The sequence below is a fragment of the Nannospalax galili genome, unplaced genomic scaffold (assembly GCF_000622305.1).
Source record: "Nannospalax galili isolate Female #2095 unplaced genomic scaffold, S.galili_v1.0 scaffold384, whole genome shotgun sequence".
Classification (NCBI taxonomy): Eukaryota; Metazoa; Chordata; class Mammalia; order Rodentia; family Spalacidae; genus Nannospalax; species Nannospalax galili.
In genome coordinates this window covers 263,436-284,781 of record NW_008352648.1, presented here as the reverse complement: position 1 = coordinate 284,781, position 21,346 = coordinate 263,436, and the positions used below count along the sequence as shown (strand labels likewise).

Below are 21,346 nucleotides of genomic sequence, written 5' to 3'. Positions count from 1 at the left end.
CCCCTCATTTGCCCTCTGCTTTGGTTCTACCTTCACAGTGCTCAATGGCAGCAGCCCTAGCAAGTACCCTTTCTTCAGTTTGAACTTTAACAGGAGCTTCTTTTGATTACTTCAGAATTTGTTGAAATTTTCTTGAATAAAAAAATTATAATCCACCACTGCTTAACTGATGACCTGAGTTCAACCCCTAGGGCCCACCTGGTGGAAGGAGAGTCGATCCCTACTAGTTTTCTGTGACCGCCACAAGAGCACTGTGGCATATGCACAGTACCCACAATGCGTGCACACACAATAAAAAAATAAAAACGGGAAAGTCTTAAAATACAAGTATGCTCTTGATTTATTTATTGAATTAAAATTATACTACATATAAAACAGCAAGCTATACAGAGATATTTAATGCATCATAATATATATAATTGTCTTTAAAAAGTCAAGATACAAGTTACAATGATTATGAATATAAAGTTTACACTAAAGCATTGTCCAAAAGCAATTTACTTGGCTGTTCTTGTTCGAAGTCTTCGTTTGAGAATCTGATGATCACTTTCTTTTACTTTAGGTTCCATTAAAATCTGAAATTTAAAATTTCAGTTTTTAAAGAATACATAAAAATAAAACTTGCTCATGCTGTGTGGTAATATGTGTTCTCGGACTTAATCACTGACATATAATAGGTACGTTAGAATCTCTTTGTTCATCTTCCATGAAAATGCAAGCAAAATAGATTCTGTAAAGGACTCGTTCAATATTACCTAATTTAAGAACAATCTACTCTGTATTGAATCCAAGGCATATATAAGCTTGAAATAATTATTAAAATATTTAGAAACAAATGCCTCAAACAAGTTTTAAGAAATGACCCTTCACAGCATAAGAGATACAACTTGAGAAGTGGAAAGCATATACTATTGCCACTTAGCCCAGGGAAGGACCTATGTACGAATCAGATGAGTAGTGAAATGTGACTAATGTTCAGTACATCCTGAACACTGAACACAGCATCTTCTAACTGACCCTAATTTCTTTTCTAATTTCCTTGTCAACTTTAGGTTTGACAAGCACTACTGCAAAGGTGTCTCCTGATTTGTCTTAGCCACTTCCTACTCAAGTCCTTCAATTACTTTTCTACTTCCACTTCTATCCACTGAGTAAATAAAAGCATGACAGAAAATCAGAACTTTTCCTGTAATAGAACCAACTGATCTTAGTAAGGACAAGTAGTCTGAGTCAAAATGACAACCACCATCTTTTCTTAAGAGAGCCTGGAAGTAGCCAGTCCTGGTGGCACATACCTACATTCCAGAATGTGGGAGGCTGAGGCAGAAGGAACACTAAGTTTGAGGCCAGCCTGGGCAACATGAGATTCTGTCTCAAACAAAACAATCAAAATCCAAAAACAACAATAGGAGCCTAGACAACTTATAGAGGAAAGGTGGGAGGAAATGGTGAGATATCAATTTTATATTTCTAATAGGTACGTAACACAGACTTGTGCAATTCTTGTCATAAACGTAGTATTTATATTTAACTGCCATAAGGTTAATAAACCTGAAACCAAAAGTATAACACTTAAAAGAAAAAGATGTATCTTAAGAGAACTAAAGAAATTGAAATCATTATAAAATTCAAATTGTGGAGCAGTTAAGAGCAGTGGCTGCTCTTACAGAGGACCCGGGGTCAGTTCCCAGCACCCATACTGTGGCTAACACAGCTCCAGCTCCAGGGAATCCAATGCCCTCTTCTGTCCTCTGCAGGCAGTATATGAACAGGTACGATTATATTCATGCAAGCAAAACACTCATACACATAAATACTGAATACTTGAGAGTTTAAAAGAAAATGAATAGTTTTACACTGGCGAAAACTGAAATACTAGCTTACCACTTGGCCAGATATGTCAATGGGAGATGAAATTTCATTTCTGTATAATTTGCGTTTGGCTTTTTTGGGCTGAGACACATCTTTACTTGCTTCTACAGCTGAGGACTTCGAGGAGCTCATTGTTTTGATTATCTTCTTTGCTATAAATAAAAATGTTAATTCTTCAATTAATTTCTAACTGCAAAGGTTTGAAATTTTTAATGAATACACAGAAATCAAGAAGAAAAGCAGTACAATATAAAATGGTGATGGCACGAACAGATAATTGATCAAAGAAAAAAATTAAATGCCAAAGAAACATTAAAATCAACAACAAAAACTGCCAACAGCAAGAATGGAGAGAAGCAAATAAGTATCAGCAAGTAAGACCTGACATTTTTAATGCCTGGCCTGGGAAAGGTTTATGCAGAGCAGGGTACATCTACAGCAAGCCATTGGCATGATGCACACACCTAGCATCTGGGATGCTAAGGCAGGAAGAGCTTGAGTTTCAGGACAGCTTGGGCTATGCTATGCAGAAAGACCTTATCTCAAAAAAATCAAAATATATCAAACAAATGAATAAAGAATAAGGTGGCAGGTTTACTTCTATAGTCATACATAAAGATGCCTGTTATGAATATTCACTAAAAATATAATCATGAACCCTATATAGTACACACAAACATACACATACGTACACGCACATAGAGCCCAAAATGTTAACACCTGATGTCTGGGAAATAGACTAGGAATTAAAAAAAAAAATTTTTAATGGACAAATACTAATTTTAATACAAACATATTTCCATCTGGGAAAGTTCCTGGATTAAAAAAATCTATATATCAACTACATATTTTTTAAAAATAGAAAAAATGTTTAAGGAATACACTAAATTGAGTCTATTTATTACACGTTGAGCTAAGTTTAAGAGGGCTGAGTTCCAAGTATCAAACAAGCCAATAAAGATAAGAAGCCCAAAGAATAAGCTAAATACATAAATGAATGGCAGAATGTATGCCTAACCTCTGTGAGGCCCTAGCTTTGATGCCAGGAAAAGATCAAAATGAAAACAATACCCAAGCCCATTAACTCATACTGCAACAGTACAATCAAGAGACTAAATTTGGGAAAGCACCAATTTCTAGGCACTTTTGTCTATATTTCATCATGAATGAAATGGTATGTGGTCAGGAGGTAGATCAACAAAGATGTACAGGTCACCTTAGCACTCAGGCAGCCCCAAACAAATAGTTTTACAGAAGCAGATGGTTACAAGTGAAAAAGTACTGAGTGACAGTGGAGAATGTCTTCAACCCCATAGAAAGAGCTTTGGCAAAGACACCTGATGAAGGTCTCTGATGAATGTCCAAACAAAGAGGCACAAAGCTAGGAATACAGTTATGTGCAACACCATGGTTGGTGAAGGGGCCCACAGGCCTTCAGAGACTACAATGTGAAGGCTATATACCAAGTATGGTGTAGGAAAGCCTAGCTTTCTCCAAGAGGAATATCAGGTTAAGCCTTTGTAACTGTCTATGGTTGACCTTTAAAAAAGAGGGAGATGGGGGACTAGAGAGATGGCTCAGTGGTTAAAAGTACATATTGCTGATGTAGAGGACTCAAGTTCAGTTCCCAGGACCCATGTCAGGCAGCTCACAACTGCCTGCAACTCTAGCTCCAGGGAGACTGAAAAAGCTGGTCTCCATGGGCACATGCTCTCACATGTAGCACATACTCAGAAAGACATACATACACACATAATTTTTTTTTAAAAGTCATCACACATAAGACCTTTGCCTAGAATCAAGCTTCTCACTATACTAAGAGCTTAGGTGTGAACTAGACAGACATTTTGTCCTTGTGAAGCTTATTCTAGAGGCAAAGATAATAAAGCAAAGAAAAAATATGATTGGATAAAGAAGCTAATTTAATTAACTAAAGCTAATGATAGACTAATGAGATCATGAAGCAACTATGAGAGAAGCCAGAACGTGCTCCAGATAAAACATAAGGAAATGCAAAAGAAAGCAAGCACTTCAAAGCATGAAAGCTGCCAGGCTCCTAGGAACCATCAGAAGCTAATAAATTCAAGCCGCCTAGTTATCTAGCACAGAAAAACAGAAGATAGGCTGGACAGGGAGAAATCAGGCCCTGCAGGGGAATGGGAAACTATTAAAAGACTTTAAACAGGAATAACATGATTCAATTTGCATATTAATAAAACCACTTTGGTTGTCAGGTACTAGTGAGGGGTAGGTGGACCAGAGGGGAAAGGATAGAGACCAATACTACTGAGAATCATGGTTATCTGATAACTGTGGTTATCAGAAGAGCAGAATATAAAGTAGGATTTATTTTATTCTTTTACTCTTTTTACCAGGTATTCTACGTGACCCACCACGATAGGCATATATTATATTCCAAATAGGGATAGCTTATATTCCTAGAAACAGCTTAAGAAATAATAACAACCCACACCTAGTACACTGGAAGGAAAGCTGTTAAGGAACCGAGTCAATAAAGGGACCCATTGCCTTATAGGTACCTCCCTTTCCGTGAGAACGTATTTCTTTTTTAATACATTAAGTGGCAGTGTAATTTAAATAAAATACATAATTCTCCAAAACAAGAAGCCCCTTGCCAGTGTAGTCACGCCTGCCTGTAGTCCCAGTTACTTAAGAGCCTAAGGTATGGAAGATTACTTGAGGCTACCAGCTAGAAACAAAACCACCACATAGACATACACAATACTAACAGTGATAGCCTCTGAAAGGTCTAAGAGTACAATCCCTCTAAAATGTCTATGCTCAGGCCAAATCCAATTTCCTTCTAAACAAAAATATCTTCCCAAGCAAGCCTCCCTAATCATTCTGATTAGCAGTCTCTTTCCTTCAATATTATCCTAGCACTTTATTTGTACCTCTATTATATTACACAACCTGCTTTATCTGAATCACTTAAACAGGAACCTTCCTATTCCAATGCACAGTGAACACAGAGGAATATCATCTTTCCATCTGATTCTTCCCACAATACCCAAGAGAAGACAATTTCTGTTTCAAGTATAATATTCACTGAGCTTACACACTATCAGGTATTATAAAGCAATCTACATCTAACAGAAGGGATCATATAACTTTCTGCAAACCTTTTGATTGAAGAATTGTTGGAGAATGTTGCAAGAAGTCTCCAAATTTCTGTAGTGTCCCTTCCTTTTTTTTAGAGGCTGCATTTACACTAATTGCAGGTGCCTGGCTCCGTAAAGAATATGTTTTCTTAGATGACGGATACATGGAAACCTAAGAAACAAACATGTTACTGTCACTGATAATGAGAAATGTTATAAGGAAACAGTTATGTCCACAGTTATTTAAGAAACCAGTCAGGTCCTGAGTTCTTAGGAAAGGAACCTGGAATTAAGTTCATGGAGAGAGAGATCAAAGGGCTGAAGTCTAACAGCTGGTGTTAGTTAAAACTGAGCACATGAAGAAATACCTGCTAATAGAGAGATGCTAAAGGTTATAATCCAGTGAAAAGTTTATGTGAAGGAAATAGAGGATAAATGAGTTAGAAATGGACACAACTACATTTCTGGAAAACTACTAATCACATTTTGACACCGTTGTTTCCAGCTTCTACTTTATCATGCAAACTATAGAAATTGCCAATTACAGCAGATTAAAAGACAAACCTTTTGTTCCTTTTTGACAGAGGAATTTCTATGCTCTGAAGCAGGGAACTTCAACTTATTTCTGGATGTAGAATTCTTATTTTCACATTTCACCAAGTCCTTAAAATAATGAATTTCAGCACTTATTACTTTCTTAATGATAATTTCTCTCTCTAGACCCAACAACAAAAAATCAGGCTGGAAACATGGCTCAGCAGTTAAGCAGTGCTTTATTCCTCTTGCAGAGGATCCAGGTTCAGTTGCCAGCACTCGCAACCATCCATAAGTCCAGATCCAAAGGATCTGATGCTGCTGTGGGCACTAGGCATGCACATGGTACACATACATACATGTAGACAACACTCATGCACATAAAATACAAATAAATCTATAAAAAAAAAAGAAAATCTGTAAAATGCTACATTACCAATTATGACAGTAGTTCTTAAACAGAGGCACTTTTAATTACAGAACTCAACAGGGGGGGGTCAAATGTTTTTGGTTGTCTTTGCCAGAGAGAAGACGTGTACTACTGGCAACTAGTGGGTAAAAGCCAAACTGCTGCTAAGCACCCCTGTAATTACCAAGCCTCTCCAACAAAGAAGATTCCAGCTCAAAATGTCAGTTGTACTGAGGTTGAGAAACCATGAATGAAAGTCTGAACTTAGAAATGAAATGACATGAGCTCAATGGCAAACCTGCAAAGAACGTGTTTACTTGATCTACATCTTTAATCCAAGCCCCAAAGCATGTCTAAGACCTTTCATTGAAATTTAGCAACATCAAAAGAAAAATAAAACTTCACAAAGGTAAAATGTGAAAAAAGAGCTTGTTCAATTCTTTGCTTAAAGAACTTCACTTCTTTGACTAGAGGGATAGCTAGGCCATTAAAGGCTCAGGCTAACAACCGAAAGAGTTTTACTTCTCTAAAGCCTCTAATTTTCTTTCACGCAGCTGAAAACACAAATAGCTAAGCACGCATGCAGTAAGGTACCTACAAGGTATCCACAAGCATTCTTCTTTCCTAAATGGGCAAAGCACCTTACTCTTCGTTTCCCCACATAACCTCTCACAGGACAAAGCCTTTGTCTGAGTATATGTACTGAACTTAACTATTCTAAATCTCAGTTGTAAACAAAGAACCCAAGTATACAAATAGTGGAGAAAGGGCAAAAAGAAAAGGATGAGGAAAGATCACAGCTGAATATCCAAATCCCGGTTACTTCATGGAAAGAAAGTAACCATGAAAGCAAATGAGGAAGATGGCATGGCCAATCAGTCCATCACATGTGGAAAGGTCGGCAAACAACTCTTTGGAGTAGTTACTGGACTAGAATAAAGCACTGCTTAAAATATATTCACCGGGACCAGAGAGCTGATTTATTACGATAGTGAAGGTGTAAAATATCAGAAAAAAATTAAACTTTACCATGATAAACCTGTAACTGTAGGTAAATCTTTTTTAAGATACAGATGAAGACTACCTACCATGAATGAGATAAATAACTTGAATTTTAACTTCTTGAAAACTATACTCAATTTTTCCTTAGGAAAAAAATGTATCAAAGCCAACATGACATAGATGATGAAATTCAAATATTTTAAGAGGTATTTAAAATGTGCTTAACATGGGAAAATAATTTTTTAAAAATCTAAGTATTAAGGCTCTACAATCTCAAAACATGTTGTGCATATATATCAGGAAAATGCTTAGTAGCATTTACTTGGTGAACACAATCTGACAGTGGCCTCAGGAGCTCAATTACTTCAATTACTACTATTTTTCTTTTTCCACCAGCTTGAAAATACACTACTCTTTAAAGAAGTAAAAGAAAGTTGGGGAAAGCTATTTTGCCAGAGTTTAAGGTTAAAATAAGTTACTTTAAAAATGTTAATATTTACTGTGTACCACAGGAAGAAAGAAAGATGAGCATTTCAAACACACTAATCGATTACTGCAAATGAAGAAAACTAAGGAGCAGAAAGCTCGTTTACCCAAGCCCCCACACCAGCTAAGTCCCCAAAGCTAAGTAAGGTAGAGTAGACTGGCAGTCCTTCCTTCCATCAAGAAGCTATGCAAAGAAGTGCTCGAGGTTTCACCCACCACTGCATAAAGGTCCAAATCTTAACACTGGCTGGTGGAAATAGAATTTATTCTCCAAAACTTTCCATGGCCATAAAGACCTAAGATTTCAGTTAAATGGCAAATACTCTGAACAAGCAAATTTGTCATTTCAGTTTCCCTAATTTCTTTATCAAATATTTCCCATTCCACTGGAGGGAAAGTAGTAAGTTTGAACCAAACTAGTATGCTGAAATAGGTCTCCAGTAAAACCCACCAGCATTTGACCTACTACAGATTAAATGAAGGAATAAAACTAATAACCACAGCTTTCTGTCTGAGGACTATTAAGCCACAGCACGGTATTATTCTGAAAGGAAATAAAATATGTCATTGTAATTTCAGTCTCGAACAGGAGTCCTTATGCAGCAAAGCTTAATAACTGAGCCTAGTAACATCAACGTCTGTTTGCTAAGTTTCCTCATCAGTTAAGTATTTACCTCCTCTGCTTCATTACTCTTCCTCTTCCGAGCCTTGGAAATCTTAACGGTGAGTGGTGTGTCACAACCGGGGTGCTTCACTGCCATTCTGTTTGGCTGTAAAGGTGTAAACTGAATCTCTAACTCAGGTTTTGGAAATCGAGTACATTGCGCATTTTCTATTGATACTTCACAAGAGTCGAGAACTAAAGATGCATCCTATGACAAATAAGAGTGGAACAAAAATTAATTTATTTGTGTAACATGAACTTATAAAACCACAAAGAATTTTCTCAAATGCTTGTCTAAGACAATAAATTGGTAAAGCTATAAAAGTATGCTGGGTGCCAGCAAGGGCAGAAAGACTGACTTAACCACACCCTCCAGCTTTATACAAGATTTATTAAAATCAGAGACAAGTAGGGTTAGGGTACCTCAAGACCCTGGGCTTACTCTTTGGTACCAACAAAAGTGTCAAATGGAACTTAAATAAGCAACATTACCCAAATTTGTATGATCCTAAGAACTGAATGTTTAAGATCACTAGACTTCATCACAAAACCTGCTAAGTCAGAAACCTCCAAAGGAAGAATCTGGTATTTTTAACAAGCACCCCAATCATGACAGATTTAAAACTAACTACAAACCCTTTGCTGCTTTTCCTGCTAAGAAAAATCTTTCCTTCTTCCTTTGATGATTTCCATGGCTGAAAGTAACACCATGGTTCTCTAAAACCCAGTGATAAAAAGCAGTGTAACTTTCATCCTGCCCTCCTCCAATGCTTTCAGGACACACACCCTACTGATAATGGCCCCACGGAGCATCCTGCCACTATACTGTGAGAAGCCCAGGCCACAGGCAGAGGCCACATATAAATCTTTTCAACTGTCACTATGCAAAATGAGTCACTTACAGTCCTATTGACCATATTGATTTTATGAAGGCCGTAATAGTACACGAAAGGGAATGGTTCATTTGATTCCCCAAACCACGAAATACAAAATAGCTGCTGGAATTATTAGTAGGAAATTGGAATCAAGAGATTTTAGAACAATGTATATAAATTTATGTAGAAAGTAATGTTTCATATGTGAGTGCTCATGCAATCAAGAATTAAACCTCCTTGGGCTGGAGAGACAGATCAGCAGTTAAGAGCACTGGCTGCTCTTGCAGAGGACCTGGGTTCTAGTCCCAGTGCTCATAAGGCAGCTAACAATAATCCATAACTCCAGTACCAGGGAATCTGACACCCTCTTCTGGTCTCTGCAGGCAATGCACACAGGTGATACACTTACATACATGCAGGCAAAACGTACATGGAAGGAAGGGAGGGAGGGAGGGCAGGGAGGGCAGGAGAGAGGGAGGGAAGGAGGGAGGGAGGGAGGGGGAGAGAGAGAGAGAGAGAGAGAGAGAGAGAGAGATCCCTACTTACACACCGTCCATTAGACTATATTGCTGTCATCACTGTGCTTTATAATTAGTTTCTGTCCATCTTTAATGTGTCTGGTTTATGAATTAACCTTTACCTCAAAAGTGTGTGCACCACAGGACAACTCTCTCTTCCCGGTGGAGAAGGGCGTCTCCTGTACTGAGACCATGTCCTGGATCCACACTAACGATCTCAGCTGTGGAATGAGGATCACTAACACACAAGCACCCGGAGCTTCTTAAGAGAACCAGAAAGAGAGGGGCAGGAAGAAAGGGAGGAATGAGGGCAGTACAGGGAGAAGATGAATAAGAACAAAGTATAATGATATATGTATAGAAATGCCATAATGAAACACTAACTTAAAAAATTAGTTTAAGGGCTGAAGAAATGGCTCAGTGGCTAAGAACATGCACTGCTCTTGCAGAGGACTTGAGTTCAATTCCTAGCACCCATATCAGGCAGCTCTAGCTCCAGAGAATCCAACACCTTCTTCTGGCCTTCACAAGCACCTGCATACAAGTGCATATACCCACACACAGATACATACAGATATACATAAGCAAAAAATAATAAAATAGATACTTTTATAAAATTTAAAAAACTAAAACTTTATGGACAAGTTTTTAAAACTGTTTTTCACAAACTATGGTTTTTAGTAATCCCTAAGAGCAAGACAAGAGTACAAGAGAGAAAGAATGGCTCATCATATTTTTCCTAGAATAAAATGTCTTTCTCTTCCCATTCTTTGCTTAGTAAGCTTCTGTTGACTTCTAAGATGCAGCATGATACCATGTTCCCTAATCCACTGCCACAACGACCCAGGCAAACACACTGCATCCTCAGTGCCCCTATAATGCTCACCTCATGTCATGCATCTACTATAGTAACATTAGTTCATGAGGTAAGAGCAAACAAATCAATAACCTGTCTTCCTAGATTCCCAGCTCCTTGCAGGTGGCAGTCACGTCTCATGGTTGTACCCTCAGCAGCAATGCTTCCAACACTGAGTATTCCCAATAAATATATTTTAAAGATAAATTTAAAAATACGTGAGATATTTTAAGTGGCATAGAACTTTTATTTTATAATACAATCTGATGAACTCTGGTAAAGTTACATACAAAGCCTAACCCCAACACAAATTAAGAAAACTCCATGTGGCTATTAGAGGGTGGTGGCAGTTAATACATGGATACAATTTCAAAACAAAACACTATGAAAACAAATAATGACTTCGAGTTTATCACTTATAGAATATTCTATTTCTGATATTTAAATTTATTTTTGTTAACAAAGCTGCTTCTTCGAGGAAGAGACAAAGGCAAATGAAATGGCTTGGTGGACAAAGTGTTTACCTTCCAAGCCTGGTGGCCTGAGTTCAATCCCCAGAACCTATTTACAGGTAAAGGAGAGAATCAACTCCACAAAATTGTCCTCTGACCTGTACATGGGCACTATGGAACATACCACCCCACAAATATCACACACACACACACATTAAAAAACTAATAAAAGTAATAATAAAGAGTAGGTAAATGTAATTTGGGGGCCTAATTTCACAGAAGAATTTTACTTCTGAAAATCCTCTTATTTTCTTTCACATGGGTGAAAGCATATTTAACTGATTATACAGTTACTCAAGTTACTTACAAAAACTGATCACATTATAATTACAAGTATTAATGATTAATGGTGAGTTATACAACACGGAGTTGGTTGTATTACCAACCTCCACTGGATTACTGGAAATTTCAAAACTTGTTGCTTGAGGTTCAGCTTCATCTCTATCAGGACCACTTGAATCACTGTGTCTAGGATTATGATTCTCAGTTTGGTTTTGCTAAAATAAAGAGAATGTGAAATAGGAAAATAATTTTAATCTGAAAATAAACACCTAACATAAAAATTTAAAAATCAACACTTGCACAGGCTAAACAGAAGAGATGAAGAATTCTTCAATAAACCACCTTCCACTCCTTCCACATTTTCCTTAGAGACACAGGAAACGCTGGCAACTCACCAACCTCTCTGACAGGCCTAATATACCCTATGTCCAAAATGTTTTGGATACACTGTCATTTCACTTTCACTGCAATTGTTAGATTTGGCAAGAATGCCTGTAATTTCAGCATTTAAGAGACTGAGGCAAGAAGATAATGAGTTTGAGGTCAATCTAGTGTACATCGTAAGACCGTGACTCAAACGACCAGGTAAAACTCTTGCTACCAAGCTGAGGCTGACCTGAGTTCTTGGAACCTACATGGGAGAAAGTGAGAGCCAATTCCCTCAGGTTATCTCTATTCCCCACACCCACACAAAATAAATGAGTAAATGTAAAAAACAAAACAAAACAAAACAAGACACTGCTTAATAATGTAACTACAGCCTTGAGAACTGAAAAGGTCATAGTAGTAACTGAATTTTTTCTTACGAGCCACTCTTCATCCCACTTCCTATGAGGTAGAACCTATTCTTAAACCTTGCTTAAGTGATTCAAAGAAACATTAGATTACATGATTATGTGTATATTTGTTTATTTAAAGACAGGGTTTCCCTGTAGCCCCAGCTGGCCTGGAACTCACTATGTAGACCAGGCTGCCCTTGATCTCACAGAGATCTACCTTCTTCTGCCTCCTAAGTGCTGCGATGAAAGGCTTGTGTCAGCATGTCCTCCCCACAGCCAGCTCTATTACATGTTTAAATTTGACAAATTCCAATGCACATCTCAGCACAGTATTGTATAGGAATTTCTTCCAAGACAAAATCTTTTATCTTGGAGGGAAGCGCTTTAAGAAGAAGGTTGGTATAAGGAGGGGTGAAATATTCCATCCTACAGGGAAGTTTCTTAAGTTCAGGAAGTAAACAACTCAATAGCTTCAGAAAAGTCCTGAAAGTGCCCAAATTCACTAGGCCCCTCAGTCCCTAATCACATGTAAGTAATAAGGACTGCTGAGAGACACTCTTCCAGATAGCTCTCTGACAAGCCCAGCAGCCTAGAAGACTCAGAGACTAGCTGAGCCCCCTGGAAGCTACCTAGAAGAGACTCAGACCAATTGAGCAAGAGACACCCTCAAATCTATCAAGCTCCCCATAAGATGTATTGCACTCCAGGTTTTTAGCTTTGGAGAGCTGTCACCCAAGCTGGGATGAGCTTTTGGTGATACAGTTGTCTCTGAGTCATTTCCGCTCCTGTAAGTCTCCTCTAACTCATACCCTTATAAGTAACTCCAATAAAACTCAGATCATTCAGTTGAACTTGAATGGTATCCTTACTTTGGTCTGTCAACATACAACCATCAAAACCAAAAGTCAATGTTACCTCCTCAGTAGTGGCAAGGAACAGAATCTACTGAATTCATAATAGGAAAACCAACCAGCTTCCTCGGTAGCAAGAACTGTGCTATTTTTTTTCACAATGTTTTTGATTCATTTCATAACTATTTTAGGAAGACAGTGCTACTTAGACAATTTAGAAATGTTTAATTCCCCCCCCAGACTCCATAATCACAGTGATAATGCTCATACCTAGCTTTTCTCACTTCCTAGTCTGTTATTTATGCATGATACTACCTCTTTTTACAGAAACATTCCTTCTCTAAGATTCATTAAGTCTTCTAATGTATAATACACATAAACATGTACACTACAACCATAGTCTTGCTCTATAACCCAGGTTGGCCTTCGTCTTACAATCCTCCTGCCTCGGGCTCCCAAATGCTGAAGTCACAGGTATACACTACCCTGCCTGGCTAGAGCAGCAGATTTATTTTGTTTCGGTGTTTTAGTGGTACTGGGGATTGAACCCTGGTCCTTGCACAGACCAGTCAAGCGCTCTACCACTGAGCTATACACGTAGGCTTTGAGCAGATAATTTTTAAGTGGATTATTTATTCCAGAAAAATTAGCTTCAATTATGCCTTGACTCCATTTATTAGGATTTCCAACACCAGTGTAGTATTACAAAAGTTACAGCTTTGCCAGTCAACTCATGATGTCTTTCCATCACCAGCTTACTTTCAAAATATTTTATATCTTTACACACTGAGATTATGGATGGGCCCAAGTATTCAAGTCCCACCAAAAGTTCATGCTGAATCACATTTCTAAATTTTAAAGATAGATTAAGGATGAAATCATAAGTTGTAGAATTTTTAATTACTTTATCTGGGATGTAGGACCAAAATATTAAGAGAAAGTGGTTTCACTCACTGACAAATCAACCATAATGACAAACTCTGAAAATTCAAAACTCATAAAAATATCCAATACTTTCAAACTTTTTAATGAGTAAATTTAATTATTTGATAAATAATTTTGAAAAATACTTAAGTTCAACAAAAAGGTATAGAAAGAATTAAGATTCTACTGACTGTTTCAGAAAGTTGTGCTGTGATGGTTTGTAATCGTTCAATTTCATTATCTTTCTGCTTGTTACTAGAGATCAGTGCTGTCATCTGTGTTTCTAAAGCTGTAACTAGAAGGTCCCGTTCTTCTCTCCACTTCTGAAGGTAACCATCTTTCTCTGCCAGCTGCGCTGTCAGTATTTCCTATTTTATAAGCACAAGAAAAATTAAATATAATGATGTAAGTACATAAATGCCATAATGAAACCCATCAGTGTTTGCTAACTTAAAAATTAATTTTAAAATTAACATCAACCTTTAAACATAATGAATCTAAGAATGTTTAAAACTTTTATTATGCATAATATCATATGGGGATGAAATACCTATATAAAAATAATTATAGCATTAGCATTTAAAATACCAGCATTTCCAACAATGTTTGAAGAATAAATGTTAAAATTACAATTAAAAAATGACAAACCTCATAGGATCTAGGCACAGAAAAACGAACAGTTTAAAAAAATTCATTTGCAATGGCGTCAAACAAGTATGAGAAACTCTGTGTCAAATTAAATATGTAGAAAATCTGGATATGGGACATCTGCTAGAATCTCCAGGGAATAAATTTGGTATAGAGAGATAACAGCTATCATTAGGTGAGTGACCAATAAAACTCTCTACTTTCAATTGCAAAGTAAAATAGGAAACCACAGAGTAGAACATGAAAGTCCAGACCCCATCCTAGAAGGATAAGCACAGTTTAGGAGTTCCTTCCTTACAGTGAGAGAGAGCCTAAAAACTGAGGGCCAGAGCCATAGCTTTAAAAAGACAGCTCAAAGAAATTTGCACTGTACTTTCTGTAACAAACATGTTAGAAGAGAAAGAGAAGGGACACAAGTCATGGGATATAGCACTGGTACTAGTAGAGGAAGGAGAGGTATGACAAAACTTTCCTCTTGACACTCTACCAGAGCAGTGGCAAAAAAGTCAGTTTAAAAAGCCTGGACAAGTCTGTAGCCTAGCCACCCTAAACATTCCCTGAACCACACCCTCTGGGAACCAAGAACAATGTCACAGAGCCAATCTTTCTAATAATATTTTTAGTGATTCTTGGAGAACTGCATAGAGTGTACTTTGATCATATTCATATGTCCCTATCTGCTCGCAGATCCACCCAACTACACCTCTCACTTCATTTCCTTTATCATTTAAGATGTACTGAAAAATTCAAGTAGGAAACATCTGAGTTAAACAACATTATAAAAACAAACTTAACAGACCATTCCACCTAAACACTACAGAATACATGTTCTCAGCAACTCATGGAAAGTTCTCTAAAACAGACCACACAAAGCTAGTCTTAACAAATACAAGAAAAATTTTTGTATTCTATCTGATAACAAAGTAATAAAACTAGAAATCAACAGCAAGAGAAACTATAGAACACATTAGAAACTCATGAAGATTTAACAACACACTATTGATAAATGAGCCATCATAGATTCAGGAAGGAAATTCAAGTTTCTAGAACTGAATAAAAAATACAACAGACCAGAACCTGTAGGATATAATGAAAATATTTCTAAGAGTGAAGTTTATAGCTATAAATTCTACATTAAAGAAATCAGAAAAGGTCTTAGAATACAGTGGCAGAGTGTTTACCAAGTGCATGTAAATCTCTAAGCTCAATTCCCATCACCAGAAAAAAAAAGGGGAGGAGGGGAAGAATAGGGAAATCTCAAATAAGTTAGTAACACACCTCAAGGTCTTAGAAAAACAAGAAAAAAAAGCCATGAGAAATGGCTTATCAGAGCCATCTGATGACCCTAATTCAATCCCAAGGATCTACATAGTGGAAGGAGAGCGCTAACTCCCATGTGTTATCCTCTGACCACCACATATGTGTTATAGCATGCAAAGATCTATATACACATACTAAATAAATAAAACGATAGCAGACCGTATCTCAAAAATAAATAAGTATAAAAATAAAAAGAGGGGGGAAAACCAAATTCGACATAACATAAATAAGATTGAAAAAAACCACTGGTCAAACTAACCAAAGAGAAGAAAGAAAACACAAGTTTATTAGAGATGAAAAACATGAAGACTTGCTAAACATTCTTAGCAATCAGGGAAGTGCAATCAGGTATTACCCAACATGCTAACGGGACTGAAATAAGTTAGGGAAAAAAATCTAAGTGTCACAATAAACTTGCTTTTAAAATGGGAAACCTAGAATAACTTTAACAAACCAGGGGGAAAAGACTAAATACATCAGACAGAATCACTACCGACCACTTCACTCTGCTGCTTTAAGCAACGTTCCCTGTCTTCTGCGTATTTCTTCATCTCTCTGTTTCGTAGATGCTCAGCTTCTTTTGCTTGAGTGATAAGCACCGTTTTCTCTTCTAACCACTTCCTTCTATCAGCTTCATATTTCTCTTCAGATTCCTGAACAAAAATAATGTTATTTGCACATGCCTGAGTAGTCAATAAATGTGTTCACAGCATTTTCATGCAATCCACCACTTTTCACCTTTTTAAAAACTACGAAAAAAGTGTTTTTTGTTAAATAATGACAAGATCCAAGTTTATTTTCCATTCTAAAAAGAAACAATAACTGGTATGCTTTCACTTTACAGTATTTTACCATAAAGTTCATCAGTGAGCTTAAGAAGAAATAAACAATTTAAATGTCTGTAAGAGTTACAGTGACTCAAATCTTCATAAATACCAGGGTAAAGGAAAGACTTGGTTTGTGATGGTCACTTGTATTTATACGGTTACAAAAATAAAACATTAATGGACATTCAGGATGACAAAGAATAACTTGTTTAGGGGCCGGAGAGATGGCTCAGTGCTGCTCTTACAGAGGACCCGGATTCGATTCCCAGCACCCACATGGCAGCTATAAACCGTCCTTAACTCCAGTTCCAGGGGAATCCAAAGCCCTCTTCTGACCTTCGTGCATTGCATGACATGGGTACACTCATATACATGCAGGCAATACACTCATACACATAAAATAAAAACAATAAATAATTTTAAAAAAGAATAACTTGCTTATTAAAGGAACATTCAGAATAGCTGGATAGAGAATATAGGTCAGTAATTTCCAAACTCAGTTCCATAGGTCTTTGAGTTCACAGGCATCTAATTTTATGTACTGAAAAATCCAAGCAAAACTGTACTTGAAACACCATCACTTTACAAACAATTAAAACCATTGTACTATATGAACTACAGCAGTTCATACCAGGATTACAAAGTTTATAAGGGATTACATCATCTCAGAATAGTGCAAACATACCAACATTTAACTTTCTTAATCTGGCTAATGCTTTTGTATTTTCATAATGAAAATGATATATTCTAGAATTTATAACTAACCATTACAAAGGAAAGTAATTTTTGTGTTTATTTTCAGCATCAAAATATACACAGCCTGAATTGAGAAGAAAATAGTTCAAATACAGAGCCAGGAATGGGGGCACACTCTTGTAACTTGAGAAGCAGAGGGGAGCAGGCAAGAATTCAAGGTATCCTCAGCTACACATGAGTTCCAAGTCAGTGAGCGCTATATGAGACCCTCTCAAAACACAAAGAGCACCACGAACAATAATAGCAAAAAAAGCCAGTAACTCAGGGGCATGCATGCAACTTTTTGGAACCATTGCTTTCTTAAATATTAAGACTACAGTTATGAATTCAGAGTCTTTAAAAATATACAAAATTTTATATAGAATTTGATAAATCCCATGGGAAAACATGTTATAGTGTTCAGATATACAAGTATTCCAATTCAAAAATCAAATTTTAAAGAAATTGATAGTTATCAAAATAATACTCACAATGGCCATCTTCTTCAGAGCAAAATTAGCTGAATAAGAAATGCATGGCAAGCTGGGCGTGGTGGCGCATGCTTTTAATCCCAGTACTTGGGAGGCAGAGGCAGGTGGACTGTTGTGAGTTCAAGGCCAGCCTGGTCTACATAGTGAGTTCAGGTCAGCTGGGACTACAGGGAGACCGTGTCTCAAAAAAAGAAAGAAATGAATGGAGTATAAAAATGGATATAAAGACAGCAAAAGTGGCAACTTAAAAATACATATATAATAGTCCAAATACACTGAATTCTCTTATTAGAAATATAATGAACAGATAGAAAAATAAAATAGAAGGAGGGAGGGAGTAGAGGGAAAATGGGGGGGGTGGAGAAAATGAATCATACCTGTAATTCATCTTGAAGCTTACTAAACTTCTCACTGAGTAGTTCTGTGGCATCCACGGATTCTTTATTTGACCTGTGATTATTCCTAGTCTCCAGATCTTTGTATTTTTCCTTCCATTTTTCCAGTTCTAATTTAAAGTACACAGATGTTATGACATGGATATATGTATCACTAACACACACACGCACGAACACAAAATCAGCAGAGTCCAAAATACAGACTTAGATGGAAGTGAAATTATTCTCACAGCTGAGCTTTAAGAGATTTCATCAAATTCTTAGTTAAGAGGAATTACAGGGATCGCTCATGTACCCAGATTATTGTTCAGAGTATATAGTATAAATTCATTTCAATCTGAATCATATGTAGTACAATTCTTGCAGCACTCCCCCAAAAAGTCATATCCATGAAAGTGGCTAGGAAAGAATGAAGTAGCATAACCATCATTAGAACTTCACCCACCAATACGTAGTTTAAGGGCTTACAAAGTACTCTCACGTTATCATAACACTAATATGCAATCATGTACACGCCACTGTCATCATCAACCACATTTCACAGATGAGGATAATTAGGCTGACCCAGCACAAGTACCCTGCAAAATTATATATGAAAATATCATAGGCAGTAAGGTGCCTGCTCCAACCACATCGTGAGAGCTGAGATCTCAGCAGACCACCAGAGAGTGCCTGTTCTGGCCTTGCTCGGGCATAGGGCCTGAGAGAACCTGGATCCTGCCTCCAAGTGATGGTGAGCTTCCTCAAATCCTGCCTTAACCAACACCCTAACTGGGATAACCTGAGGCCCCGCAAATGGCCCCTGGGCAGACCTCTGCCCTTGGTAGGATAAGGCTGAGACTTTAGCAGACAGATTGAGAATGCCTCCTCAGACCTCCACCTTAGGGGTTGAGATCTCAGCAGACCACCAGAGAATACCTACTCTGGCCTCCTTCTGGCATAGGGGCTGAGAACACAGCAGACCACCTGAGAGTCTCAAAATCAGCCCCCACTTAGGGAACTTCCCAAGTTTTGCTCTGAGTTCCCACTAGTAGGGGCCCAACATGAGAAGAAAGCCTGAGTGTGTACCTGACTGGAATCCGACTGGGGCTTCTGTGGGAGCTCCTGAATCAGAGGGATCAGAGGCCATCAGATCCCTCCAAAATAAAATCTGAGAGAACCTGAAACCTGGACCAACCAGCTTTATATAACCAATAAGAAAATGACCAAGGCACACCAATAATACAAACAGAAGCAAACTTCAACTTAATTTTCAAGCCAGAATCACAAACAACAAAATAAATTCATAAGACAAAATCACAATGAAAGAATAATAAAATGACCAAACTCCACCAGTCCTGTAGAAGAGCTCTATGAGGAGAAGCTCCTAGAGATAACCCAGGACACAGAATTTAAAAGAACAATCATAAACATGATCAAGGAATTCAATGAATTCAAAGAACACATGAATAAACAATAAAAAACTAAAAAAAGACAGAGATAAACTGCTGAATGAATTCACAGAAGAGACAGGAACATTGAAGAAAACTCAGGCAGAAATGAAGAAGGAAGTGAAAAAATCAATAAGCCAACTTGAAACAACAGGGGAAAGCCTCAACACTAGAATGAATGAAATGGAAAAAAGAATATCAACACTGGAGGATAAAGATGAAGAATTGGACCACTCAAGCAAAGAGTATGAAAATTTTTTAAAAATACATGAAAGGAATATGCAAGAGATGTGGGACACCATGAAAAGACCAAATCTACATATCATAGGCATAAAGAAAGGAGAAGAATTTCAGATTAATAGTACTGACCAGATCTTAAAAAGGATTGTAGAAGAGTTTCCCAAAATTAAGCTGAGACATCACATACAAATAAAAGAAGCACATAGAACACCAAATAGACAGAACCAGAAAAGAAAACTCCTTACCACATACCATAGTAAAAACATTAAATGTAAAGAACAAAGAGAGAATACTGAAAGCAGTAAAAGAAAAACAAGTCACATACAAAGAAAAGCCCATCAGAATTACAGCTGACTTATTAATGCAAACTATGAAAGCCAGAAGAGCCTGGACCAAGGTATTTCCAGTTCTAAATGACAATAGATCCCAGCCCAGAATCCTCTACCCAGCAAAAATGTGTGTTAGTTGAAGGAGAAAGATAAATCTTCCAAAACACAAAGAGCCTAAAAGAAAATGTGTCCACGAAACCAGCCCTTCAAAGAATACTTGAAGCAATACAAAGAACGGAAAAAGGAAAACTATACTCCAGGGACAAGGAAAGAAAATAAAGCGATAATTGTGGAAACACAAAATTAGACAAAGAACGCAAACAGCAATCAAAATGATGGCAACCTATACACATCTTTCAATAATAACTTTAAATATCAATGGACTGAACTCCCCAGTCAAAAGACACAGGCTAAGTGAATGGATTAAGAAACAAAGCTCATCTTTTTGCTGTCTGCAAGAAACCCATCTCACCTTCAAGGACAGGCACTACCTTAAGATAAAAGGATGGAAAAGAACATATCAAGCAAATGGCACTAAGAAACAAGCAGGGGCTACAATTCTAATATCTGACAAAATAGACTTCAAAGTAAAACTAATCAGAAGAGATAAGGAGGGTCACTTCATTCTGATCAAAGGAACAATTAACCAAGATATTACAATCCTTAACATGTAAGCACCAAACTCTGGTGCACCCAAATTCATAAAAAAATAAAAAAAAGAACACACTACAGGACTTTAAGATAAAAAAAAAAAAAAAAAAAAAAAAAAAAAAAAAAAGAACACACTACAGGACGTTAAGACACAGATTAACCCCAACTCCTTAATAGTAGGGAACTTCAATACTCCACTGTCTCAATTAGGTAGGACAACTGGACAAAGAATAAACAGAGAGACAACTGTATTAAATGAAACCATACATCAAATGGACATAACAGGTACCTTCTGAATATTCCACCCAACCACCAAAGAATACACTTTCTACTCAGTACCCCATGGAACTTTTGCAAAAATTGACTACATACTGGGGCACAAAACGAACCTCAACAAATTAAAAAAAATTTTTTTAAAATAATTCCATACATTCTATAAGACCACAATGCAATAAAGCTCAAAATCAACACTGGACAAAGCTCTAGTCACTTACAAGAACTCATGACGATTAAACAACACACTCCTAAACAACTAGTGGGTCAAAGGAGAAATTAAGAAAGAAATAAAAGAATTCCTGGAAATCAACTAAAAGG

The 21,346-nt window shown here is 37.1% G+C and overlaps 1 protein-coding gene across 3 annotated transcripts in view; it reads right to left on the bottom strand.

Moving 5' to 3' along the window:
- Positions 1 to 333: 333 nt before the first annotated feature.
- The window catches only part of Kif20b (kinesin family member 20B), an 80,728-nt gene continuing 59,715 nt past the window's right edge, over positions 334 to 21,346 (bottom strand). For 2 of the 3 annotated variants that reach the window (XM_008849592.3, XM_008849594.3), the window contains exons 24-32: positions 18,085 to 18,212; positions 16,152 to 16,307; positions 13,878 to 14,054; positions 11,237 to 11,347; positions 8,100 to 8,297; positions 5,559 to 5,657; positions 5,016 to 5,166; positions 1,885 to 2,024; positions 334 to 575 (exon numbers count right to left, since the gene is read on the bottom strand). In XM_008849592.3, the coding sequence (XP_008847814.1) occupies positions 498 to 575; positions 1,885 to 2,024; positions 5,016 to 5,166; positions 5,559 to 5,657; positions 8,100 to 8,297; positions 11,237 to 11,347; positions 13,878 to 14,054; positions 16,152 to 16,307; positions 18,085 to 18,212 (1,238 nt within the window). In that variant the 3' untranslated portion in view covers positions 334 to 497. The remainder of the gene's footprint in view (positions 576 to 1,884; positions 2,025 to 5,015; positions 5,167 to 5,558; positions 5,658 to 8,099; positions 8,298 to 11,236; positions 11,348 to 13,877; positions 14,055 to 16,151; positions 16,308 to 18,084; positions 18,213 to 21,346) is intronic. The other variant, XM_008849593.3, reaches the window with a different exon arrangement.